The sequence below is a fragment of the Fragaria vesca genome, linkage group LG4 (assembly GCF_000184155.1).
Source record: "Fragaria vesca subsp. vesca linkage group LG4, FraVesHawaii_1.0, whole genome shotgun sequence".
Classification (NCBI taxonomy): domain Eukaryota; kingdom Viridiplantae; phylum Streptophyta; class Magnoliopsida; order Rosales; family Rosaceae; genus Fragaria; species Fragaria vesca.
This window is the reverse complement of record NC_020494.1, coordinates 17,887,020-17,914,936: the sequence shown is the minus strand read 5'-3', so window position 1 is coordinate 17,914,936 and position 27,917 is coordinate 17,887,020. Positions and strand designations below refer to the sequence as shown.

General features: G+C 37.9%; 4 protein-coding genes across 4 annotated transcripts; 2 read left to right on the top strand and 2 right to left on the bottom strand.

Moving 5' to 3' along the window:
- The first annotated feature begins 9,705 nt into the window (after window positions 1–9,705).
- LOC101302828 (cyclic dof factor 2-like) lies at window positions 9,706–13,047 on the top strand. Its single transcript, XM_004297246.1, has 2 exons — window positions 9,706–10,109; window positions 11,396–13,047. The coding sequence occupies exons 1-2, from the start codon at window positions 9,870–9,872 to the stop codon at window positions 12,731–12,733; spliced, it is 1,578 nt and encodes a 525-aa protein (XP_004297294.1). The 5' UTR covers window positions 9,706–9,869; the 3' UTR covers window positions 12,734–13,047.
- A 1,627-nt stretch (window positions 13,048–14,674) lies between these two features.
- On the top strand, window positions 14,675–15,199 carry LOC101303326 (probable calcium-binding protein CML45-like). The gene has a single exon (XM_004298377.1). It carries the CDS (start codon window positions 14,675–14,677, stop codon window positions 15,197–15,199), a length of 525 nt encoding a protein of 174 aa, XP_004298425.1.
- A 2,440-nt stretch (window positions 15,200–17,639) lies between these two features.
- On the bottom strand, window positions 17,640–18,345 carry LOC101302548. The gene is made up of 2 exons (XM_004297245.1): window positions 18,199–18,345; window positions 17,640–17,916 (listed from the first exon to the last, which is right to left on the bottom strand). Exons 1-2 carry the CDS (start codon window positions 18,338–18,340, stop codon window positions 17,654–17,656), a joined length of 405 nt encoding a protein of 134 aa, XP_004297293.1. The 5' UTR covers window positions 18,341–18,345; the 3' UTR covers window positions 17,640–17,653.
- Window positions 18,346–18,379: 34 nt separating this feature from the next.
- LOC101303034 lies at window positions 18,380–19,475 on the bottom strand (the record flags this gene model as incomplete). The annotated part of the gene is made up of 2 exons (XM_004298376.1): window positions 18,708–19,475; window positions 18,380–18,615 (listed from the first exon to the last, which is right to left on the bottom strand). Coding segments are annotated over exons 1-2 (789 nt in total), but the record flags the coding sequence as incomplete, so codon positions are not given.
- Window positions 19,476–27,917: the final 8,442 nt, after the last annotated feature.

Below are 27,917 nucleotides of genomic sequence, written 5' to 3'. Positions count from 1 at the left end.
TCTTGACTTCTAATCAGGCGAAGTAGAGCTCCGGTGTCACCTCGCGGGCGAGGAATTACGAGCAAACTATCTAGTCACCTGTGAATCGATACTCACTGTTCGAAGCGAGCAGAGCAACAATTAAGAAGGAGAGGCGAGTCCAGACGGGCTCTGAGATCTAAGGCGAGGTGCACTTAGAACTTAGGGTTTCGAGGGTGCTCGAAGATTTGCAGTTGTTTTGTATGATTGATTGTGTGTCTTTAATTTGTGTCAAGCTCCCTTATATAGCAATTTGCATAGACCTAATCACAATCCATTCGGACTCAGCAATTAGAATTCCACAAGGATACGACCAGCTCGCGAGCCGCGCGATCCGTGCAACACATGTCCAGAACAGACCTCGCCTATACCTCGCTCACAGCCCCGCATCATCTTACTGTAGCGTCGTACGCGAACTCAAACACTAAGCGATCCTATCCCGCGGAGTACTACAGTCCATTTCCAACTCTACCTCGCCATGCACTGTAGAATCCTACATGAACTGAAACAAAGGATCCCGCGAGGACATCGAATCCCGCGGGGTATCGGAATCCTTGCAAAACTCCAGCTCGCGTGTAGCCAAACTTCGCCACCCTTCATGGGCTTCGCATTAAAAAAAGGCCACAGGTATTGGCCCAAATGTTATCCAAAACGTACCCCGAGTCTTGGACCAAAAATACCCACTGGGCTCAAACACTGTTAACTGGTACTAGATGGTTACAACTACTCTTTGTGAATGTTAAGTTTTATAACTTGGTTGAGTCATAAGTTAACGACTTAAGATATGACGCTTATAGCGCTGTCTCCGACTCTTTGTGCAGAAGACATGTAGAAACTAGAGGACCAATCTTCTTCTTTGGTTGCATGCAAGACTACTACATATCCTAACTCCATGAAGACTGGAAGCAGAGATTGTCGAGTGCAGATCAGTATGTCTGTATAAGAGTATAAGACTACTAATAACCAGGCCCTAGTCTCCCAGATGAAACATGATGGGCTATCAGCCTATCACTATGGATCAAGTTTGAAACGTAAGGAAGAAATCTATCCACTGTTCTTTGCTGGACATGTTGATGAAGACGCGTACTAGTACTCTGTTTCATTTCAATTAATTACATTTTTTGAAGCCGAAACTGGAAAGCATGCACATTAATCGTTCGTAGCACAAAGGATGATCAAAATGTTAGCCTAATAAAAGTATGTTTCAGACAAAAATTCAGCAACAGTCCCTAAACTATTGTGCCAAGGCCAACTTGATACTTAAACTCTAAAAGCTATCAATGTGATACCCAAACATGTATTTTGACATCAACGACATACCTCCGTCTAATTTATACGACAGAACTATTAATTTCCTGACCTTGATCAACGACATACCTCCGTCTAATTTATACGACAGAACTGTTAATTTCCTGACCTTGCAAGCACATTGAGACCAAAAAGCAATTAAATGGCCAATTTATCCCTCATTCTACTTGTAAAATCTTTTTTTTTTGTTTCTTTCGTCTTGTTCTTCGTGTTCATCAGTTTACCTCCATTCTCATCACTCTTATTTTATGAGCTCACGACCAATCTCTCCTCTCTTCTCTGCTATGATAGTCGCATTTATCAACCTGAAATTTATCATCTCATACACACATCCATGCTGATTAAACCATCAAGCATTTGAGTTTTTGGTTTTACAAGTTACAACAAATTGAAGAAGAAATAATCTAGATCTGAGATTTTATATCCTCCACCACTGTGCCGACGACCTCCAACGAATCAAGCCCGGTTTCCGAGCCATCCGGCGACTCCGGAGAGCGACGGTCACGCGCCGACCAAGCAATGTCTAAACGTGATTTGGACACCCAAATCCATGGCATCCAAATTGATTATCTCCTTGCCCTCACACTCGTCTCTGTAATCAAATTGATGAGAAAGAGGCGAAGAAGAAGAGAAAATTTGGCTGTGGTGGCTCAGGAAAATCGGCGACCCATTTTGCATGTTCGTCGACGAAGACCTCGTCACCGGCGCCGCTGGCAAGTCTTTTTCGCTGCAGTATTCTCCAGTTTTTTCATATTCGGGTCATGTTTGAGATGGGTTCTCCAGTGGCGAGGAAGTACTCTTTTGGAGATAGAGGCAAAAACTTGAGTTTGGTGGATTTGGGTATGTTTTGGATCAGGTTTTTCTTTTCCTGATTCATATAAAAACTAGATCAGGTTTAGAAGAGGGATGTATTGAATAAGTGTGCAGAATTTTTCTGAGATTTGAAGTGTGCAGATTTGAGTTTTTGTGGCGATTTCGGGAGCGTATGTACTCGAGTTCGAGTTGGAGCAGAGAGAGATGGTGGTTCGAGTGGGAGGGTGTACTCGAGTTTTTACTCAATTCTCATTCCATTTAGGTAAAATGTCATTATTGCTTTTTTTTTTTCTGGAAGGACACGTGCGCTACACGTGACCACACTCACGGTAATGTGACCGAATATGGCCTCCGGCTTCATATTGGTAGCGAAAATTAAGTGTGGGTATCACATTGGTAGGTTTAAGAAATTAGGTATCACATTAGCCTTGCCACAAGAGTTGAGGGACTGATAGTGAATTTTTGTCTATGTTTCATACGTTACATCTGAAACTTCTATCAAGAACTCAAGAGTCTGATCAGCTCACCCAAACCCATACCCAATTTCACGCTGCTGTTCTAGTCTGATTATCGCATGTACTTAATCGGGATAATTCGATTTGTCTACTTAGCTCTTTTTGCTTACGTACAGTCCAAGTAAAAGAAAAGAAATCCCCAGCCATAACTTCCATTGTTAACTTAAAATCAACCTTATGATTATGCAGGTAAAGTTTCGAGTCTGAACTCTATCATCCATTACCACAAGTTCTCTTCTGCAGAAAGTTAGCTGGAAGCTTTTATTCCAAGCTAGCAAATTAAAGAGTAGTTCAGAAATTTAAGGTTAATTAGGTTCATAATATGCTATGGTTCAAGGTCGGCCAACCTGACAAGGATAAGGTCATGAACTGGGACGTCTTTCTTTGTTACTTTGTCATGCCAACCTGATCAGTCCCTCTCATGCATAAACAATCTTCTTCCACTACTTGTATACCAGTTCTTTCTATCTCCAAGCACTAATATTTCACTTTTGGATTCATCAGTATATGGATTCTGCATCTGTGAAAATTGTGACCACAGATTATAAATTTGGCATGCAATTTTTCGACTTCCTCACTCGGTGTGTATTACAGCTGTTTCGAATATGGGAAACCAAAAAATATGGATCATTTCTTCATATGAAAATTTCTTGTCATTCAGAAATTGTGTTTGATCTCACGTAATCTTAATTTACATTTTTTCTCTGTTTTCATTTGTTTTTTCATATATAATGTGTGATTTTACATTTTACATTTTACATTTTAAATGACAACGAAGTATATTATACGACACAAACATGGATTACCATACCACCATACTAGCATACCTCATATACTTTGTGGATTGTGTGAGATGTAAAGTTTCTGAGACATTGAAGGAAACTAAAAGTTTGTGAGAAATATGTTGATTTTGAGGAACAAACTAAACATATAAAATCATCCATTACTTTCGATTGAAAGCATCATCAACACCTTTCACTTGAGTTGTGAGTGCCATAGTTGAATTTGTGGCATGATTAGAATGACAAATTGTAGCTTTATGTATTACATTAATGTACAATTGTGAAGAAAACAACCAAGTGACGAGCAGTTTTAGATTGGTAGGGAGTCAGATTATAATTAACTAGCTATCATTCCGTTTTTGTAATCGGGAATTAGTAAGTCTTCCCTTTCGTTGATGTTGTCTAGAGCTTTGGTTTACTCCTCCCTCTATGTCTTATTTTTCTTATTCCAATAAATACTTCTTGTTTGGTCGAGATTTTTCAATACGTACTCCTCGCCTTAGTACTACCTGAATAATTATCTAACCAAGTAAAACTGTAAATCATCTCAACTACACGTATGTACGTGCGAATATAGATCATCGATTCTTTTCGATCTCATCTCATGTTACATTTGAAACTCTTGTCACTATTATGAGTGATTGGCATAATATACCAAAACTAATATGAAGGTCATCTCTTCAATTCTGCTTCATCAGTTAGCTGACCTCACTTTGAGTGGTTATGTAATTGATCGAGAGCAATCAGTCCTCAATAGTTGGCTCTTTTTGCTCGCACAGTTGTAGTAAAGAGAAACGAACACCCATCTACAACTTCCAAGGCTTAGAATCAACCTGGTAAATTCTAAAGTTTTGAGTCACATATGAATTCATCAGTTCATCCGTTACCACAAGACTTCTGCAGAAATTAAGCTGGCTGCTGGATGCTTCTGTTTCCAAGCACATTAAAGCGTTTTGAACTTTTGGGTTAGCAGCAGCTGGGCATGGATTCATAACCACATATGTAATATGTTATGGTTCAAGGTCGGCCAACCTGACAAGTTATATATATGAATTTGAAGTCTTTCTTAATTTGTTTCTTCCTGAAAAAGTAAGAGCAACAAAAAAACATTGTGCTTTATATGGGTCACTTTCATGCATAAACATTATAGTTCCCACTTTGAATCCTCATCTTCTTCTTCTTCCATTTGAATCCTGATATTTTTCTCACCAAGCTAGGGACTTATGGTTGCCCCTTCTTCAAATACCATTATATGGAGTAAGTAGTGTTCTTTATTCGATTTGACTCTCCAATATGCATTACACCTGGTTCGGATTTGTGAAACCAAAAAATAGGCTAGGGATAATTTACTTGTGCTAGCTGATATTGTTGACCGGATTGAATCAATACGTATTTCATTTGTTCCATCAAAAACCCTTAATCTAGCGTTCTTGTCATTCATTCATTATGTCTAGTTCATCAATGTTATTTCACTCTTATATTCATGTACATTGCATGATTTGATATCTTATTTATAGGTTGGTGACTTGGTGTATTGCATAATAGTTGTATCTGATTATGAGCTGTTGGTTTTAAAGTAGTATGTAAACATGAATTAGCAAATAACAAATTAGCGACCATAGATATGTGTTTATGATGATGAGATACCGGAAGAAACTTAAATTATCTCTTGAAAGCATACAATTGCAAGCAACAAGCTAAGCTCTGCATTGTTACGCCGTAGATGTCTTCGAACATATGAGAACAAAAAAGGAAACATATAATCAGGTAAACAATGCAACAATCTAGTTTAGACTTTTGATTTTATCATTCAGCGAGATAATCTAAATATCTCTCCGTGTATTTTTTTTTATATACAATTTATATAATTGTAACCACAAGTTCATAAGATTCACTAGGAATATAAATTGTACAAATGAATACAATTTGTATAGTTTACTTTTTATCTAGTCTTGTACACAAATTCATTATAAGGTTGAAAGCCATTCCTCAATAAGAGAGGAGGAATTTTTATATGACGTAATATAAGGTAATTAAAATAGTGATGGAATTAATGGAGAGTCACGGCCCCGGAGGATAAGGTTGACTTAGATTTTTCTGAGAGAGATTAGCCTTGGGAACCAACGGCAGGGATGGGATAATCTGAGATACCCTTTTCACTTGCGCTTTTTGCAGGTGGGTCCCACGTTCTGACAGAGTCCAGATGTTAGCTCCTTGGTAGCTGATCTAAGCTGTCCCGCTGTCCCGCTTTCTACGTGTCTGCCACATAAATGTTCTGCCACAAAGGGACAAAAAAAAAGAAAAGAGAAAAGTACCACTCTTACTATTTCTTGGATGAAAGAAGACGGAGCGGATTCAGTACACCATGGTGCACTTAAACCAGTTACCTGTGCTAACGGACTCACAAACGATCGTTAACGACACAAAAATCAAAACCACAGTAAAAACTGAATCTTTCAATCTCTACCATAACCCAGCCTCTCTCTCCTGTTCAAAAAACCCAGCCTCTCTAGCCACACCTCCAAAGTTCGACCCCTCCCCAAGATGGATCTCGGGAGCGCAGGAGATGGCGGCGCCGTCCTCGTCTCCGCGTCACCGGTCAAAACCGTTTCCTTTTTCCTTTCCACCGTCGCGGCCTCGTCATCGAGGTCCTTTGTGCCCGAGCACGACCGCCAGAAGGCCAAGACAATCAACTAGATGTCTAAGCCGAAGTGAACAAGCGAACGACGGTGGCCGCCAAGGATATAAGACCGGACGAAGAAGATCTGTCGCGTATGGGCTTTTTTTTTTTTTTTGTGGTCGATCTGGGTTGCAGAGGGTTGATGTTCTGGTGTAGTTGATCTCAATTTTGGCCTATATACACTTGATCTAAACGGCTCTGATCAAGCAAGTGTGGAAATCAACGGTTCAGATCACATCATGTTTACATTTCTCTAAATTAATTTCTTTAATTCAGATACTTCCAATAATCATAACTACACAATGTACTTTATTAGTGAATGCTAATCTTGAATTTCATTTTGTGAATTATTTTTGAAATTCTAAATTCTAGACAAATATTACAACTTGTTCTCAAATAAATCTTTACGACAAATATTTATTTCCAAAATATCAATTTCAATCTCAATATTACATATTGCACACAATATGTTTTAATCGCTTGTATTGCACAAAATCATTATATCTAATGTTTTGATAAAAAGGAAATTAATCATATAAATATGTATACCTTTTAACATCAATAGGAAAAGTTTATTATGACGTTGGTCATATGTGTTGATCAAAACTCGTATGTAACAAATTTAGCATATTGATCCTTGTTTTGACCTAAATTAATGTGATCCATTCACCATACATGTATTTATCTTTGAATTTATTTACTAATAATTCAAGATAATAATCGAAATTTAAAATTTTTGAAAATAATAGTTGAAGTTTGACAATTAGAGGATGTTGTCATAAACTATATTCGTGGCTTGAACCCACAATGAAAAATACTTTTTAAAGTTTTATTTCAATAATGTGGGATACGAAAATGAAACAAAATGCAAGGTTGAGCATCGTTACTAATAGCATCATATGTTTTAATATCATCATATAACATATGTTATTAGATAATATAGCTCTTTAAAATAAAATAGAATGCACGCAATCGAGTTAACTCAAACCCACAAAATAGTATCCAAAGTTATAAGAGATACTTTTGATTCAACTTTATTTGACTCATGTAGTTTGTGTCATTCTCTTTAAAAATGTAATTTGTTTACTTGCTTATTTTGAAGTTCATTGAAGAAATAAAAAGACACTAAAAAAATGCTCTAGCTAAAACAATCAAAATACGTGTGGACCGATGGTTTGAATTTACATGCCACACATTACAAGATTCTCTTACAATATTGATATTTGGTGATCGCTCCAAAATGTTCTTACTTCATCTTGATTCTTGATGGTTCAAGCAGTGCTACCTGAACGCAGAACGTTGTGGTATGCTAGTCCTTGGGTACGCCGTGTGTTAGAATAATTAGTTAATTTTAATAAATTATTTATGATGAATACTATAATAAATAGATAATCACACATAATCATAATTCTAATAGCAAATTTTACACGTCTACCCCTTATTGCTTTTTGAACAAAAAACTAAAGAAGGATAAAAGCCTAAAATGTCTCACTATGTATCAAAAAAGGAAAAAAAAAAGATAAAAAAAAAAAAGTCAAGCATCGTACATATGCAAATCTTTCCAAAAAAAAAAGGGTAATCACAAATATTTACCTTATTCTATGTACTTTTACCATGATGACTGATATTTTTTTGTCTTAATTATTGTTAACAGTGTTAACATCGGTGTTAGTGTCATGTAGTGGACTAAATTAAATGAATGATTGTGATTGGTCAGTTATAATTGGTTCACATGTACCTTGGTGCATACAAGAACTTTCGGAAAGAAGGCCAAATATAATTGATTTTTCAGCACTCGAAAAAAAAGTATAATTGATTTTTGCGAATTACTTTTGGCACTCTCCCTCGGTTTGCAAATCAGCTAAGAGGTTTATCCCCATGCCTTATATAGAGTTTAAGTTATGTACGGTCTTGATTTCTAGCATTATCACAAGCATGTTCAAACAGCGTATCCCGAATGATAACATCTGCGAGTGAGCCAATCTGTGAGCAACACCATTTCCAAACTATTTTTTAAATAATTTCAATTGAAAAAGATATATGCTTTCGAGAATAATGTCGAAAGGGCTATTATGGGCTTCACTGATGTCGCGTTGTCATAACTACAATTGTGAAGCCCTACAGGATCAATTTGTTGACATACTCGTCCATCTTAAACAAATATGAGTATAAGTGAATGTCTAAATTGTTTAAATATCAAGACACGTTAGATCTCAGGGAGACGATTGGAGTAACATTTTTTAACTTATTTTTTTATAGAATCAATAGCTAAAGTACCTTAGAAAGTCATATGCTTGAAGCACAGTCGAACGATTTAAATGAAGAAAAAAATATTTAATAATAAAGGATTTCAATTTCTTTTAATGATCTAGATACATGAATTTGGTGGTGATTCGACTAAGGTTTGGTTTTCTAGCGTGACACTTGATTGACCGATGAAACGTAATTAGACCTTACTTTATGTATAACTTTATAATTACATTAATGAAATCTTATAATAAGTCAAACTTACATTACAAACACCAAACGATAATATATCTTCTTGATCTAAAATTGCGTAACACTTGGTTAGTTTTATGAGAGGTAAACTGCATGTAGAATTATTATTTTTTCCTGGAAAACTATCATTTGTCACCCAAACATCCCCAACGTACAGTAAAACTATGATAAATGCATAGAATCCGACACAATTATACGTAATCAACTTATCATTGACATGACAAAAACAAATGAGCTGACAATAAAATCTATGTCGTTTTGATTTTATGTCTTTCTCAGTTAGGTCATAATGGTTGCAAAACGGTTACATGTATTTGGCACGTGAAATGAAGCTTAAACATTGCATAAAAACATTTGGTATCACATGCGATAAGTTCAATTTTGACGCCAAATTCAGTTTCGGCGCCAATTTTAAGAGCACTTTGATCGCTACTTTTTCATAATTTCTCAAAAGCCTAGTGTTAATTCTTAAAAAAGAATCACTAAAAATGAGTCCCCTCCGTATAATGCTATAGAGTAGAGACTTAAAACTTTGGCAAACCCAAAAACAAGGCTGCACTCAAGTCATTACCTAAATACCATGAATTTGAGAACGAAGAATCCAAGGACAAAGGACACACTGTTGCATGGATCATCAATCCATAAAAGGGAGACAAGTTTTGCCCAAATAAGTTACTCCAAAAGAGCAAGAGGGGGCTGATGTTAAATAGAATGTGATGAAAGCAAAGCAGAAATAGGGTGAAAAGGGCAAAGGACAGGAAGGGATGGAAGAGAAGGTTGGGTGTTGGCAGGTGAGGAGTAACTGAGGGAAAAAGTTGAGGAAAAAGGTGTCTTTTGCTGACATGGATGAGAAAAAGGAGAGGAGGACAAAAGAGGCACTAGTACTAAGAGTAGGTGTCTTTATAATCTTTTTAAGAAATGTGGGGGAATCCAACAATGCCCAAAGATCTCAAAGGCCACATACTACTTGTGGCTCACAATTTTCTCCCTTTGTGATGTGGCATTCCCACCTATGCCCCCCTCTCTTAAATCTTCCACTACTAGACACCCATTGCTCCCCTGCCCAATTTCACAACTCAACTCTCTCCTTCCCAAGTCTCTCTCTCTCTCTCTAGATCCTCTCTCTCTATCTTCCTCGATCAAAACTCAAACTTTGAGTGGAAAAAGACTCGGGCTTTGGAGTTTAGACTTTGGTTTGATACAAGAGGGAAGGGAAAACCAATACAGAGATTAGATTGGAGATTACAAGGGAGAATGTCTGAGAAAGAAATCAGCCCCACTATAAAGCTCTTTGGACAGACCATACCTTTGGCTTCGGCGCCACTCAGCGGCCATGAGATTCCGACCAATGATGACCCGCCATGTGGTGCTTCCGCCTCTGCTGCTGACTCTAAGATTGCAGCTGCTGCTGCTGGTGTTGTTGAAGAAGAAGACTCCTCAGTCAAGCTTCCTTCTTGTTCAGAAACTACTTCACCTGAAGAGCCAGAGAACAAGGTATGTGTAAAGTTTGAAACTTTGAGTTTTTGTGTGGTGTTTTTCGATCCATTTCTCAAAAACCCAGAATTATATATGAGTCGGTTTTACTTGCCTATTGGATTTTCGGCTCTGGGATCTGGCAGCTGAATTAAGAAGTGTTTAAATTTGATTGCTTGATCGTTTGTTGAAATCAAGATCGAAAGTTTGGTCCTTGTTTCTCCTTTTCTCTGTCATCTTGATTATATCGATGTTGTTTTGGTATATGGTCATTTTGGGACTTCGAGGGGTTTACTTCATGATTTATGGATGCTGTGTTTCGACGGTGCTTGATTTATGAGTCTTGTTCTGAGTTCGTTTGATTGAATTCAAGTTTTCCAAAACGGGAATTTTGTTTATAAAATGATGTGTGCGCTCCATGTCTTTAAGCATTTGTTTTTTTTAGAACTATGAACATATACATCTTTGTTTTGTGTTTTGGGGAATGAGATATATATCCTAGTTAGTGATATCACTGATATGAAAAACTTATCCTACTTTTTTCACTCCACTTTATATTGCAATAAGGTTACCCTGTTTTTGAGCAAGAGTTCTTACTGGGAAAATTTATCCATTACTGTCAAATTTAAACAAAAAGAGTTTTGAAAGTTGTATTCTGAAGTTTCATTTTTTTTTTTGGGAGGATTGGATGACCCTTATCAGATTCAACAGCTTCTGATAAATTCCAAGATGTGGTTTTGGTTTTTCTGCAGTGTTTAATAATTATTCCACAAGCCTCTTCCACCTTTTCTGTTTTCTGGACAAACTTTTCTGTTTTGCTACGTCTGCTTCTGTAACAACTTTTCATTTCTTTCTTTCAGAGAGAAAGAAAAAAAAAATTGCATTTCTTTCATGGTTTTTCTACCTTCCTAGCTACTTCACTTCAATCCCCAATACTAACAGTGTGTCAGTTAAAAAAGCATGTTGGACGTTCATCACTTACCCTTTTACTCTTGCTTTTACTCTGTTTCAATGACATGAAAGCTGATTGCTTTATAGTTAAATTGGTTTGTTAAATGGCTCTTTGATTTTCTGGAGTACAATCAAAAGTTTAAGAATGTATGACAACAAATTGTGTTTAACAGTAAATAATATGATTATGCATGATCTAGATAATTTTGATCTACTTTTAGTGTTCTGCCTGTGTTTGCTTTAATTGAAGACTAGTTTAAGACCATTTTGGAGTTCCATTGCGTATGTTTGCTTTAATTTACTGGAATCCAGCAGCTGCCCTTCTCTAATTGGAACTTACTGTTTACAAATATTAGGAAACAATATCAGGAAAAGAACTCGCTGCTGACACAGAGGAAGAAAATCCCTCAGATCAATTCACAGAAGACTTGAAACCTCCGACAACATCATCGGGAATTTGTGAGAATCCTAAAACTCCCTCAGCTGATAGAGAAACTTCAGTATCTCTGAAATCCTCTAAGAATGGAGAACAGAGTGATGAGACCAGTAGCTCACAAGACAAGACTCTGAAGAAGCCAGACAAGATACTTCCATGTCCCCGATGTAATAGCATGGACACCAAGTTTTGTTACTATAACAATTACAATGTCAATCAGCCGCGCCATTTTTGCAAGAACTGTCAAAGATACTGGACTGCCGGAGGAATCATGAGGAATGTGCCTGTGGGAGCTGGTCGTCGCAAGAACAAAAATGCTTCGTCGTCAGCTTCACACTATCGTCACATGTTAATGTCGGATGCTCTCCAAACTGCTCATTCTAGTGCTGCTGCTGCTGCTTCTAATGGTGCGCACAATCCAACTTTGGGAAGAAATGGCACTGTCCTTACCTTTGGATCAGATTCTCCTCTTTGTGAATCAATGGCTTCTGTATTGAGTCTCGCCGAGAAAACAAAAAACTCTGCTCAGAACGGGTTTCATGTACCTGATCAACAAAGAATTCTGGTTCCTTCGATAGCTGGAGATAATGGGGATGACCAGTCAAGTGGATCTTCTAATGTTACAGCTTCATATTCATCAGAGAGGGTATGCAAATCTGGTAAACAAGAACCAGCGGTTCACAACTGTCAGGGTTTCCCTTCTCATCAAGTACCATGCTTTCCGGGTGCTCCTTGGCCTTATGCATGGAACTCACCTCAGTGGACCTCTGCAATGCCTCCACCTGCATTCTTCCATTCAGGGTTTCCCATATCATTCTACCCTGCACCACCGTACTGGGGCTGCACCGGACCCGGCTCTTGGAATGTACCATGTAACTCTCCACCATCCTCCACTATTAGCCATTGTGGTACAAGCTCCGGTCCAAATTCCCCAACCTTAGGGAAACATCCTAGAGATGGGGACATTCTTCATCAAGCCAGCTCTCAAAAAGAAGAGTCCAGCAGACAGAACAAGTCAGGATGTGTTTTGATTCCTAAAACGTTGAGGATTGACGATCCTAGTGAAGCTGCAAAGAGCTCTATATGGGAAACACTTGGCATCAAGAATGAAAAGGGAAATTCTATTAACGAGGGAGGTATCTTCAAGTCATTTCAATCCAAGGCAGATGAGAGAAGGCAAGTTGTTGAACAATCGTCGGTGTTGCAAGCTAATCCTGCAGCCTTTTCACGGTCACTCAACTTCCATGAGAGATCATGAACACAGATGCTGCAACATTTTGCTGCTGACCGTTTTTTAATACCTTTTCCGCAATGTCAATCTCAGGACTTCCAACCAGAGCAGAGCTGTTTCTGACTAGACACAGATGTTTTTATTTATTTTTTTAATCTTTTGTGTAACAGTATGGGCAGGTACTTTAGTTTTCAGCTTAAATGCTTCTGAGTGTTTGTATACATACTCAAGTGAGAGGTAGTATAAGTTTAACATAGATAATATGGAGAGGGATATACTTGGCTGTAAACAAAACTTGATGTGCAGAATAAATATTCTCAATTTTGCCAGACATTTTTGCTGTTTCCATTCTGAGTAGTGATGTATGCGGACCCTATGCTGCTGAAAATGAAAACATGGCTGTAGCTTAAGTTGAACCTGTAACAGCTTTGATTTTAGAACATTTACAGTAGTGGGAAATCGTTTGAAACCGCAAAGTTCATTGAAAATTCTTAGTTTTCAAGAGTAACCGATTAGTCACTATTACAGAATTGGTGGGTAGAAAAGTCCTTGCAGGGTAGGTCCTGAATTGAGATAGCTTGTAACTAGTGTCAATAAGCGAGGCATCTCTCTCTTTCAACTAAGCACAACGAATCCAAACTTGAAAACTAACAGAAAGTGCAAAGCAGTGTAAGCCAAGTATATCCACAAACCAAAAGTGACTTGCTTTTCCTTTCTCTATTTGGATCACTTTGCAGATTGTAGCTGGATAATATATAATATATCAAAATCAGACTCCATTTATGTGTCTCTGAACTCTCATCCAAGAGAAATGTTTCAGATATTTCATTGTCTTCCTTGTCACTAGGAAGAGGCCACAAACTCTGCATATATTAGTTGTTATGGGACCCTATGCATGTGATTCCAAGAGAAAAAAACTCAAATGCTTATGTAATAGTCATGTTGTAATATTTGTTTCTGAAGAATAGATTACTCTTGTGGTTCTCATCTTGGAGCTTGTTAACATCAAACCTTTTTCAGCAAGTTAAAGGATGGGAATTAATGTCAAACCTATTTTTCGCTTTTGTTAGTTTGTCATAGAACTAATTCAATACTCCTGTTATTTGATTTCAGAATAAGGGTTATAACTTATAAGTATATTTCTATTTCTGAAGGAAATCACAACGATTTCTCCAGTAATCTCAAGTTAGAACGGTACATTAATAAGTCAGATAAGTGACAATATAGAGGATATTGGAAGAAATAAGTCGGATACAAAGAGAACTCCTAAACTTGATGATCATGCTCAAAATTATCATTGGAGATATATATAGGAAGAATACATAATATTCGACTAGAGATCACTCTTGCTTCTCCTTTAACTTTGAGTTTATTTATTTCATCCATGCAATCTTTCAGGTCTAGAAAATTCATCACAAAAGAATTTGAGACTTGATTTCACTCATAGAATTTCATTAAAAAAAAAAGAATTTAAAAGGGCTTTGAAATTGTATTTTGAGACTTGTCCATTGAAAATAAATCTTAGTCCAGAAGAAAACTAAACAGTTGCAGACTTGCAGGCTCTCCCAATCCTTGCTAGGCCCATCTCATAGAAAGCAGAAGAAGTCTTGGTCATGAAGTTTTGAGCTAAAGTCATGTGTAGCCAAAGGGTTGGTTGTGTCCAATATTTTCCTGGAAACTCCGGCAGAATGCTTATGGAATTGTCCAGGAAATATACTCACGCTTTTACATGTTAGATTAGGAAACTTCTAAAAGCTAGGAAACACAGAACACATTATCATTCTATAAATGATGGAGTTGTTACACTTTATCTTCTAGTAATTCTGTAGTCCCCTTGAGAAAGTTAAAGACCTTGACCCTTCCAACACAAGGCGATCTCTTTTCCTTCTTGTAATTGTTTTCCGAGCTTTGCTTACATCCAGCATATATAGCCCTTACACTTCTATCTTCTTCTCTTGGTTATCGTCAATGGAGGACATACTAGCAGCCGCAGCTCAACCGGGCTCCCTCTATGTTCTTAGATTGTTCCAACCCTTGTTGAAGCTTTGGACCAAAACCCACAATTACCTAAATTATTCTGACCCTCATGTACTACAACCAACCCTTGATCAGCCTCTGCAATGCAACAAAGGACAAGATGAACCGTTGCTGGGAAAAGAAGAAGTGAAGATGGTGATGGAAAGGCTCGGACTATGCTACCAAGATGAGGGAGATGATGTTATTACTAATGAAGACATGGTTGGAGCAGAGGAGGTTTCAAGAGTGTTTAGTGAGGCGGAGCCAAGCTTGGAGGAGGTGAAGGAAGCCTTTGATGTGTTTGATGAGAACAGAGATGGGTTTATAGACGCAGCTGATTTGCAGAGAGTTTTGTGCAATCTGGGTTTGAAGGGGAAGTTTGGATTGGAGAAATGCCGGGGGATGATCAAGGCAGTAGACATGAACCAAGATGGACTGGTTGATTTTGAAGAGTTCGTCGAACTCATGGACAACTAGTAATATGATGACTTTGATGAGCTCTTTCAACTAGTAATATGTGTTCCTTTTTTTCACTGATTTTGTTTTCATTTTATTTGCAATGATTTTGTAGTGTTCTTTCAGCAATGAGTAGCTCTTTTTTTATTGATTGTGAAATTTTTTACTGAAACACAAAGAAAGTTATGAGTAGGAAATGCAGCACGAAGCAGAGTCATACGTACAATGCCTAATTTTAATCAATTCAAACGTTAGATCAACGGACATCGACATATTCTTTTCTAAATTAAAAGAGGACAAAACGAAAATATAATGCATGGCTTCAACTAAATTCTCTTGTACAATTATTCATCGAAAAACAACTTCTCTTGTGCAACTTGAGGCTTTGAGACAACAAAGATAGCCAGCAATAATAAGCAAAGGAGCATATAATGGTATACACAATGCATGCAGGCATACCAATTGATTTATGACTATGCATATATATATGGGGTAATTACCGTGCCCAAAGCCATCTCCACCTCTCAAACCAGTGAATACATCAACTCCTCGACTAAGATTACACCGTGTACTAGCATGTCGTTAAAACAAATGGTTTTGCAGTTAAAACTAAGATACTGAGGAGACTGTTGGTAAAACAAAATATTAATTACAAAACATCACCCGAACTATGATGTTATTTTCATTAATTTCATACCTAACTATCAAAAACTTGCATTTTCATACCCTAAGTTTCAATCTGTTAGCATTTTTATACCCTGACCACTAACACCGTTAAATTTTGATAATATTCAAAGGCGTTTATGTCAATTCATGATATCTTTGTAATTGAAATTAAAAATTATACATTAAAATTGTTACTAAAATTAAATATATTTTATTTCTATTGTTCAAACTTGAGAAAACCATTTCTTCACCCAAATCAATGGGTTATTGTGATCACGGACTAAAATATCCACGATATTCTCGATATTTTCTTGAATTTTTTTTTTTACAACAAGCATACATATTAATTTTCATATATTTCTGATATTTTATATTTAATATATTTTAGTTAAATATACCATTTTATATAAAATTTGACAAAATTTCCATCGATTTTTGATATTTTCTCGATATAATTTATTTTAAATTATTTTATTTTATTTTGCTTAACATGTAACTCCAAAAATATATATACATACAAGAGTTCTACTAACCTTTATCACTATTGTTGAAAAAACAAATATTTAATTTTAGAGTTTTTTTTTTGAATATTTTTGCTAAAGTAAATTGTTATATTTGTATTTGATAACCTCATAAAATAAAATTTTTTTTTAAGTAAATGTAAAAAATGATACATTTATTGAAATAACAAAAATGTCCTCAAAATTTTAACAGTACTGTTAGTGGTCAAAGTATCAAAATGCTAACGGAATGAAACTTAGGGTATGAAAATGTAAGTTTTTGATAGTTAGGTATGTAAATGAAAATAACATTATAGTTCGGGTGGTGTTTTATAATTAATTTTAAAACAAAAACGTTTAGGATAAAATCATTGAAACAGAACTGACTTATTAGCTGCATGTGGATGGGCTGTTCCAGTCAAAAATCCAACCAACATCTGGACCACGTCGTTTCCTCTTCTGGGGAACTAAGATTGGAAAGAGCTTCTATATATAACAATACCAGAAGAACCAAATCCCACTGTAAATCATGTCTTACAGCAAAACCAGCTAATGATACCTCGCTGGCTTCTGAGTAAGTTATTGAGTGTGGATTAATGCATCTTTCTTGTTTCAGCAAGCAGAGATGAACATCAATGGCAAATTCTGAACCACTACACATCCCACAAAAATATCACAGAGATCTCCAAATGACTAAAATCCCATGTGCACTGCACCAACGTTTTTCAGTAAGATTCTGAGAAAACGATGTTCAACATGAGCTAGGAAAACGATGTTCCAAACAGTTCCAGGATCTCCTTTCTTTAACATGGTCATTAACCTAAACACTAGGATTTAGATTAGGTTAAGCATTTTTGTTCTATGTCATTTCATGTACTACTCTCTCTCTTTTCAGTTTGATGGGATTGGTTCCTACGCTTTTGAAACTAGGGGGTACAATTACCACAATATATGCATTAAAAAGATGCAGGAAAAAGGACATGTCAAAATCTGTGACAATAACCTAATAATAATGTACGTACTGTTATAAATTGATTGATTCACCTTTTGGTAAGGGTCTCATGTGAGAGTTGGGGGGGGGTGGAGGGTAACATTGAAAAAGATGGTTGGACATGACTTAAAGAAGCTGATGCAGATTTTTCACTGTCAGTAGTAGTAGTAGCTGAACTAAGAACAACAACCCTCTCTCTTTTACGGTTTTACCTCTAATGGCTTCTTACAATACTTGGACCACAACCACATTGAGACCCTTTCTCATGATTATGTGAAAAATTGAAAACCCTTTTCAGCTTTTCTTAGGCTTCTAACTTCATGTGGCTCCAACCCCAAGAAAATCAATGAAGGATGACGCTGCAATGTCTCTTCTTTCCTGATCATCTGCAGCTGATGATGATGAAGAGGTGAGTTTGCCGGCGCCGGCCGAAACTAGACTTGGCGATGCTGGTGTTGAGTCTGAGTAACTCTGAAGGGCATGGTAGTAATTCGACTGTCGCATTGCCATCACGTTCATCATGTATGGTGGATGATCATAGAAATTACCAGATGATACCTGGGCTATTTCATCATTTGTACCTTAACAAATCACAGCATGAAACAGTAAATCAACCATAAGAGAAAGAAGACAAAGGAAAGGTGACAAACTTAAAAGGGTTTAAGTGAAACAAAGTGACTGATCCAGAGATCAAGTTCTTTTCATTCAGTGTTTCACTGGCAAATTAATAGAGCAAGAGAATTATTATGCAACCTCGGATCAACAAGAAACAAGACAATGAGGCAGGCTAGCTTGACAAAAAGGGAACCAAGACGATTAGAGAGAAAGAAAGAGAGAGAATCCTAAGAGACAGATCGACATACCAGGAAGGAATTGAAAAGGAGGGACCTTTTTGCTTGTGATTATTGCTGCTTCTTCCCAACAAGCCATGTTGTTTAAATTACCACTTGACCCATAATTATTGAGATATGAGTATGGCAATATTGCTGGAGGAGTTGAATTCATGTTTTCCTCCATTGATGAGGCTCTGAGTACAGATTGACTAAGCTTCCTCCTCCTATAAGCACTGGACTGTTCTCTGTACTTCCTGGCCATTATAACATGCCAATGATTCTTCACAGCGTTATCGGTTCTTCCAGGGAAGAGTCTAGCTATCATGGCCCATTTGTTGCCGTATATTCTATGCGCTTGCATTAGTCTCTCTTCCTCTTCTTCACTGAAAGCTCTTCTGTTGATCCTTGGGTCCAGCTGGTTAAACCATCTCAGTCTACAGCTCTTCCCTGATTGCAGCAGAAAAAGAAGCATCAGTGGAGAAAACAATAATGCTACTAGAAATTAGACTCTTTATTTTCTGTCCTCAAATCTTGTTTACCTGATCTTCCTTCCAGCTTCTCAGCAATAAGGTTCCAATTCTGAGGGCCATAAAGAGAAACAAGTTCCTTGAGCTTGGAGTCCTCTGCAGGCCTCCAATGCCCTCTGGCACATTGTTTTGACTGCTCATTTCTGTGATTCATAGACTCATTATGTTCCTCAGTCCCATCATCACTTATGCTATCTGAACAAGCCTTACCGCCTCCGCGGAAGTCACTGTTGTTGTTGCGGTGGCCAAGCTGTTCCTCGGCGCTTCTGGTCCCCAAAGTCGACGGTGGAAAGCCCCAGAAATAAGGTGTGTTACCATTTTCCACATCAAGGTTATGAGAGAGGTTTGAGTTTGAGATATTGTAATAACTAGTCTCCTGAGAAGAAACTAGGCCATAGTTGGAGGCACTGAGGGAGAGGGAGCCCATATCTGCATAAACCATCCCCATTGAAAAACCAGGTGAAGAAGAAGAAGAGGAAGATGAGGATGGGAAACAACTCAAGGCATTTGGGTTTTCTGTTGCATAAATAGCACTAGCATTGTGATTAGCCATCATGCCCTTCATTTGTGATCAAAGTAATGCTCAGAAAATCATAATGGCCTGGACTTTGTTGGTTGCAGTGCAGCAGCAGAAAAGCTACAAGGAAAGAGCAAAGATAGCAAGAGTGTTTAAGAAACCTACTGCAAGGCCTACTCTGATTTCACTGACTCCTTAGATGATGATGAGAGAGACAGAAAGAAAATGAAAAAAAAATGGTTTTAACTAGTTAACAACCCTCCTGACTCACCCTGACCCCTTTGAATTTAACAAGCTAGCTCCTCCTCCTACTATACTCCTGAAAATCTAACAAATCCCACACGTGTGAAAGTGAAACACATGCACCCTTACCCTAGCCCTGAATTCATGAAAGTTTTTAGTCTGTCTCTCTGTGATTGACAAGAAAGAGTCTTTAATATTTGATGTGTTGCTACTTGCTCCTGTGCATAGCTAGCTCAAGACACAGTCTTTTAACTTCTTCTCAAACCAGGGAAAGAGAGAGCACACTTTTAACTACAGTTGAGGGGTTTTTAACTTGGGTTAAAAGCTAACCATCTGAACTGTCTGACCCAATGAAGTGTCATGACTCATGGCCATGGTCAGCAAACCCCGTCCGTTTAATGTTTTAACTATATACACACTATCTTCATAAGTCTTACTCTAAGAGATGAGAACAAAATGAACAGGAACGAATGCTACGAAAGTGTAAGAGAAACTGGCCTGGATAGTTTGGTCTTCATTTCCAGTTTTTTCACTCCTCTGGAAAACCCAATTGCAGACGTTTCATATTTATTGTGAGCCAGGAATGTACTACAAGAAAAGACTGAGCATTTGGGTCAAGATCTTTTAACACCACCCACCCTAACCATTCAAATAGATATCAAGGAAAAAGCAAACAACACTCACAGAGATAACTTAAAAGAAACATGAGAGTTTCGTACTATACTGGAGGTCTATTTGGTTTTATTGAATGCCTCATATGAGTCATCTGGAGTTGCTTCCAATCAATATATATACATCTTCACCATGATCTCTCTCGTCCTAGCTAGTATTATACAGCTACTATAGGGTCCCCAAGTAGCCAATGCAGTGGTGCACGTTTTGGTGTCACTACTCTCACTGTACCTGCTTTGTCTTCATACTGGTTGCATGCATTAATCAAGTTTCATAATTTAATTTATATGAATGCACTGAAATGAACTCGAAAGTACTAAGTACAATATTAAACTCCAAAACCGTATAATCTGTTAGATTAATCATTATTTACCATGTTTCTCACACAATACATTAATCTAATAAGTTTGATTAAATGTTTTTCGAAATTGTAATACTCAAGAGCACCGAAAAACATTCTATCATAACCGAGTTTATATATTTAGCAGAGAAACACTTATCTATCTTGATCGATATCGTCCAATCCATAGAGTTGGAGACGCACATTGCAAACCTGCAAAAACAAACAAACTACTAAGTTTACTTTGAGTCTTTGACTGGTATTCATAATAATCATGCATTCATGCATATAGGATGAAATCCACCTAGTAACCAATTGGGATCCGATTTGGGGAGATCTGATCTGGCCTACAGAACAGATGATAATTGGACTCATTCCCAAGTATATATGACGCGATGGATTAGTTATGAGTTAGGTTTAGGACAGTGTTCTTTGGGATTAGGGTACATTGAGATGATCGAGATGAGAGAGAATCCCAGAGACCCAATAATGTTATATCATCGAATTCGAAAGACACTGGGTAACTTGGTCCCAACTTTTCAGACAAAATGGGGAAGGAGGAGAGGGAAAAGTGAAGCCTGTGGTGTGGCTATTCCGGTGTTTAATTATCAAATAGTGTAAAATGTGCAGGAGGGGTTAGTACATGAATCTAGTGTAGAGAATAAATTGTACCCATGATAATGCTTTGGTTCTATGATCTATCTTGTTCACCTTTTGCCCAAACCAAAACAAACCCAACCCCCCTGTGATTTTCTTTGTTTCCTTCTCATTCTCACGTGTGCCCATCTTTGTAGGTGTATGGAAACCCTAATCTGAGAATCAGGTTCTCTGTTTACGTCATGAAATCAATATCTCATTTGGAGATGAATGGTAGCCAACAAAAATACATCAACAAGGTCGTTGTAGTATAGTGGTAAGTACTAAGTAGTGACCCGGGTTCGATCCCAGGCAACGGCGATTTTTTTTTTTTTTGCCACACTAACCCCAACTGATGATGTGATTGAGGTTGTTATATTAAGAATCAACATGCTTCTGGGATGACCCAAAAGAAACATGACTCGTATATATAACGGCTTGCACTACTTTTTAATAATCGAAAGCACTAGGGCTAGGGCACATCAGAATCCTAACCAGGATGTTTGGATTGTCAACTCTATCATATAACTCATATCCAGACATCCTACATATTATTCTCAACTCTCTGACCCCAACAGCAAGACAATGCTAACCAGAATGTTTGGATTCTCCAAGAAAACATATAACTTTATCTTAGCAAGGAACAAATGACATACACTTGCTAGCTTATCCAAGTTTGTTCTTTGGTTTCAACCAGTTGCCCGTGAAAATGTACATACAGCAAGTAGGTTGGTAGGGAATACATGATTAATTAACCACAGTGACAATTTATAGGCAAGCAATATATATGAAGCATGGAGATCGATCAACTTTATATGAGGACACAAGAACATGCATATATGGAATTCCTTACCCACAACATGTGACCACTCTTTGATCGATCTACACAATGATACATTTCTTGGAGATAGATGAGGACTATGTCCAAATAATTTTCTAGCTTTCTCCCATAACAACCTAGCCAGGACATGGCATACAGCATTTATGTCCCCAAGTCTTTAAATGGTAATATTTACATCAAACAAAGTCGACCCATCGATCTCCCTTCCTGCCCCATGTACGTATTGTTCCCAAACAAAACCAAATTAGTACAAGCACAAATCATTCGAGCTGATAAATAATCTAGCAGTAACTTGTAGAATTGACTACTTAATGTCGTGTTTAATTTAACAGTGCAAGTGTTAGGTTCAACAGTGTTTTAGTTACGAATCATTTTCATGAGCGTGGAGAACATGTATTATCACAAACCATGGTTTAACAAACAAGAACATAAAGCTGAAACCTCGCATGCAGGCCAGTAAATTCAGGATTGAACTCAGTTACTGTGGCTACGTCACTACTACAACCATCCTAAAGCTCCCACCTCCATGAATGATCAATATCTATAGGTCATCATCGATCAGTATAGAACTAGTACACCAGCTGATGCATGAAGTCAGCATATATATGATACATGTACGTTTCCAGACTCCACAGAGAGAGAGAGAGAGAGAGAGAGAGAGAGAGAGAGAGAGGTCATACGACAGATCGATGTAAATAATCAGGGGTCACTAGCTAACACACACACTGATCGAGTCGCCCTGTGTAACTAGTAACTACAAGCATCTAATTGCTCAGGATTGATGATCGATAGCCAGATATAGATAAAAGACTACTGTCAATATTCTGTCATAGCTCTCATAAACGTTAACAGTCAGTAATCTCGCTTACTTAAAAAGGAAAAATTAAATGATTTAGATATGACGTACCACTGCAAACCCCAAACCCCAAACCCTAGCAATCTTAGCTTTCTATTCCAAATTTCCAGAATTCAATTCTACTACCCCCACTCCTATCTTAATATAGCTATGCACTGCTTGGTTTTTGCCACACTCCTTTCCATGATGTTATTTCCATCCATCATGTAAATAATTGAGAGAGGAAAAAGATAGATAGAGTAGGGTTTCAAATTTTGAATTCAACTTAACCACTCAGTCCTGTTCGTCTTCTATACATCTCTCGTACGCATATGAATCTGAATTACAGAGAAACTGAATCTGATTCTTGAAATAATTGAACAGTACGTACAGCACAGTGAAAATAAATAAATCAGATGTTCAGGTCTATGGGTACAAACAGCAAGGAAAATGTATATTGTTTGGTGCACAGTATTAATGGTGTACATGCGTGTAAGAAGTTAAGTAACTGTGAGAGAGATGGAAGAAGGAAAAGGACAATGGGGTTGATTTTGTTGGAGATTTTCTTTCATTGATTAAGCTATGGAGAAGAGAAAGAGAGACACAGTGAGTGACAGACACACACACAGCTTCGTTAAACGATGACATAGATAGATCGAAGTCGAGGGAAAGAGAGAGAGAGAAGATTTGTCTGTATCTCCATCCTTCTACAGTACTCTACCTTTTTATTTCTGGGGTCTCGATCTTCCATCTTTGCTTTACTCCTGAATCTGAATTATACATCTCTTTCTCTACAGTGTGTTGAATTTCAAACCGATCATATGCATGACGTAGCACACCTCGGTCTTCAGAACTTGCTAGCTCGGTCTCTGAAGAATTGCATTATTTCTGGGTGCACGTAAATGTTTCTGGTTTATGAATTTTCTGATGAATGAGAGAGAGCAAGTAGAACAGAGCAGGTAGTACGTACACACAGAGAGTCCCACGTGCAATGGAGACCCCTCCCCCCTGTGCAGCTGTGCTGGAATTACAAAGAAAACAAAACAGGTCCAACGGTTCATATATGGTCCTTTTGGACGACGCACCGCCGTACCATCAAAACCCTGTGTCGTTTACTCGATCGACAAGGCTTACCATACATTCATGTCTTTGCTTATGATCCCTCTCCAAATAATTCATCGTCTTCTACTTCTAATCACCCCAGCTTAATCTGTATATATAGATCAGAATAAGAGATCGGTTTTAAAGGTAGCACCGTGAAACATCCCTGCATTTCAGTCGGAGCTAGCTAGTTTAAAGATATCATGTTGATCATCAATCTTCACTAGTAATGATGAACATGATCGATACTACGACTCTATGAGCATTGATGTGACCCTTTAATCAGTAGGGTTTGACAAATAGGAAGACTAGTCAGGGACCATACCATACACTATACATCTAATTAATGGGTTTTTCGATTGCATACTCGTATATTAACATATAGCTAGGTTAGAGCGTGACACTTTGTTCGACCAAAAAAAAAAAGAAGGCTAGAGGGAGGTGTTGATGGATACCAACCCTAAATTTATTAGTTTTTCGCTTCATTTTTGAAATTCTGAAGTTGAAAAGCGTTCAACGTTACGCATTAGGTGTGTTTACATATCCACCTAAATACACTGAGTGCCCTTGCATTCTGAACATGTAAGTTTAGTATTCGTCTAACTCTCGTACAGTACAAGTTGCGACACCTCGTTGACTTAAGTATCAGAGAGTCGAAGACTGGGTCACCCAGTCGCGACCTCTGACGGGTTTTACTTGTGCATGTGCTTGAGAGGTGGACGAGACTTCGGAATTCTACCTTAGTATCAGGGCCCCAGAACTCTGCAGAAACAAGGTGTGACACTCTGTGCTATAAATATTAACGGATTCAACTACGTACTCTCGATTTCAAAATTTCAATCTATAAAATTATGGTTTGTAGAGATTCTTTGGATGGGTTTTGTGGTGTTGTTATTGCACAAGATGGTGGTTAGACTTAAAGATTAATTTCATCGGCTGATCTGGTGACAGTCCTATGTCACCTCGATCTGAGTTAACTAATGGCGGTGGCGTCACTATGCCTTCCTCAAATATATATGTATCATGGTTGAAGATTGTAGGGTTGTCTAGGTTTCCTTGTGTCTGTTAGTTTTGTTTCGTTCAATCCGTTTTGGAACGGGAAAATTCTAGTATACCATATGCTATAGCATGCCTCACAAAATGTATGGTTATCATTGATTGAAGAAACAACTAAATGACAATTTACCCTTTTAAAAGTCCCCATGTACCATACAATTAGACACATTTGTAATATGTATGTCATATCATATGGTATGATAGACAAAACCTTTTGGAACGGATGTGGTCGGAATTTTGTTTTGATGGAATAAAAATCATTCCATTAAAAAAAAAAATTGTGTTAAGATTCTTGTCCTATTTTCTCCCTCCTCTACCTAATATCATACATCATTAAATAAACAGATCATAATCATCATATGCGGTATATAGATTGTAAACACCAGAAAACAAACATATTTTTGAGTCCCACCGGTGCGTATACTATAGCTATAGACCTATAGTTCTATACACCAGCAAAGCAAACAATTTGAGTGATTAGTTACTATCATCAGTTCATCACATATATGCCTTGCTTTTAATGATTGCATCAAAACCATATAGACAACGACTTCCTTCTTCGTTTCGTTCACGCAGATTTTTTCTGCATAATGCAGAATGCCAGCCCAATCCAACCTAAATCTAATCCCAATCTAGCTAACTGCTTAACGATATTGGTGCATAATAGCAGAATAGTTAATGTTGGCTAGCTATTGCGTATGCATCCTCTTACAAGTTCAGTAGCTTCACTGTTCTCTGGTTCACAGGCTCAGCTTAAAGCTTCTTAAAACCAGCAACGAGCTAGCTAGCTAGGCTAGCATCAGCGATTGGTCATTTCAGAGAATAAATAAAGGCTCATAATATTGCAGTAGAGTCGGATCATGGCTAATGTGCATGCATGAGGTGGTCGGTCAGTGATTCAGAAATCTGAAACAACGTCATTCCCAAAGAGGCTCTTGAGGTGCTTGCTTTTTATAGACGATGAAGAACCGCCCTAATTTAGCAAATGAGAAACAACGAATATGGGTCACTCGCATGAGAGTGCAAGCTTAAATCCGCTGGACAAATGGGTGCTTTAATCCTAGCTAGCGTTGCCTCGGTAGCAGGTGGTTCCTTCTTCCATCTTTTTCGTCGATGTGTTAAACTGTCTTCTGCAACCAAACCCTAAGCGATAACTGCAGTTTGTGCTTTCCAAGTTTCCATTTTTGTTTTAGACTGATGAATTGTCCAAGTCCGAGCAATAATACTGCCAAAATCAACCGGTTCATGATACTACAAATACGGAGCTTGTTCTGTGGTCGACGACAGAAAGATCTTATCGACCCGATGATCCAACATCATCCGTAACAGTTAAAGTGATATAGCTATGTAGTTGCTATAACTTTGAAACGATAGGTGGTAACGTATCAAAATTAAAACGTTAGACGAATAAACCGGAGCACATGGTAATAAGATGTTCATGATGAAGTATAATGTCACATCCCGACCCTTATATTTTACCTTATTTACTAGCCTGATTATAATAAGAATTTTACCGTCTCCGTAATTGAGTAAATAGTTTAATTGGTCCCTAGAAGGGTTTCGGGGACGATTATGTGCGGAGGATTATTCGTATGAGGAAAATACGACGACGGTAAAAATGGTAAATTTTAGCTAGTAAAAGGTAATTTTTATTCGGGTATTATTTTTCAGGGTGTTTTTATTTTTGGAAGTTTGGGTTAAGTGTTGTGGACCGGTTTGGGGTGAGGCCCCAAACCCTTTTTCTCTTCTCCCTCTCTCCCGATTTTCTCTCCTCCCACCCGGTTTTCTCCTCTCTCCACCCGGAAATTTCTCCACCGCCGTCCACCGTCGTCCGGCCGCCCCAGACCGCCGCACCGGTCCCAATCGATCGGTCTTCAACCCAGCAACCTTCTTGGACCGGTGACAGCTCCCCTAACCCCGCCGTGAAGGAGCGGTCAACCCCGAAAGGTTCGACTGCCGGAAAGGGTTTTTCGCCAAAGCTCCGTCTTCCGGCCACCATAGGTCGTGATTTTTGGCTCAACTTGTAGCCCTCATCTAGGTGAGTAATCCCTCAAAAGGTTTCGGCTAAATTCGATCTCGTTAGGGTGGTTTGTATAATTGAAAGTTTTAGGGATTTATGGATGTTTTTAGTCGATTGCCCTAGTTAGGCTTGGAATTGGTGTTTGAGCTTGTTATGAAAGTTGTAGAGGAGATTGAGAGGAAGATTCTGTTAAAATTTGGTAGCTTTTGCAGGTTGCCGGAGTTGGTCGCCGGCCGCCGCTGCTGTTTTGGGAAATTGTCTGGTTTTTGATGTAGAATATTAAGGGGATATTTTTGAGATGAATTTTGGAATTTTTGGATGAGATTTGGATAGGTTTGTGAATTTCCGAAGTGTGGTATTTTTGGCGGGTAATTAATGTAGAATCCGGCCGTAGGATTTAAGTCGTATTTTGGAGAGGTTGTATTTACGACGGTTGAGTATGATATTTAAGTTCGGATCGTTCCGATTTAAGAATATCGAAGTTAGGCAATGATGAGCGTATTTATGGCTCTCGGGTAATTTTGCCTATTTTGATTAAATATGGGATTATTGGTTGGGAAATTAATATTTTATTTGGAACAGGACGTGAGGAGGCTCGAGCAGACGAGACCCCAGATCGACAGCAGGCTTAGGCCTAATTTGTGAGTGGACGTTTATTTTAAATAAATGCATGCTAAAGTTCACGATTGAATAATTAATGTCGTGGAATATTTTGACGTCATTTTAATATTTGACGATTTTTATTTCTCTTGGAGAGATACCGAAAATGGGATTTTCAGTGGATATAAATATGTATTTATGAGAGAGTATGTATATAAAATGCTAGCTAGCCATATGTGTCTGTCCACCTTAATGGCGTAGCATATAGCCGCATTATGGTGTGACGTGAGCGTTGGACGTAAGCGTAGTAGCTCTATTTGAGTGTTTAATTCTATATAGGGGGTAGTGGACACATATTTAT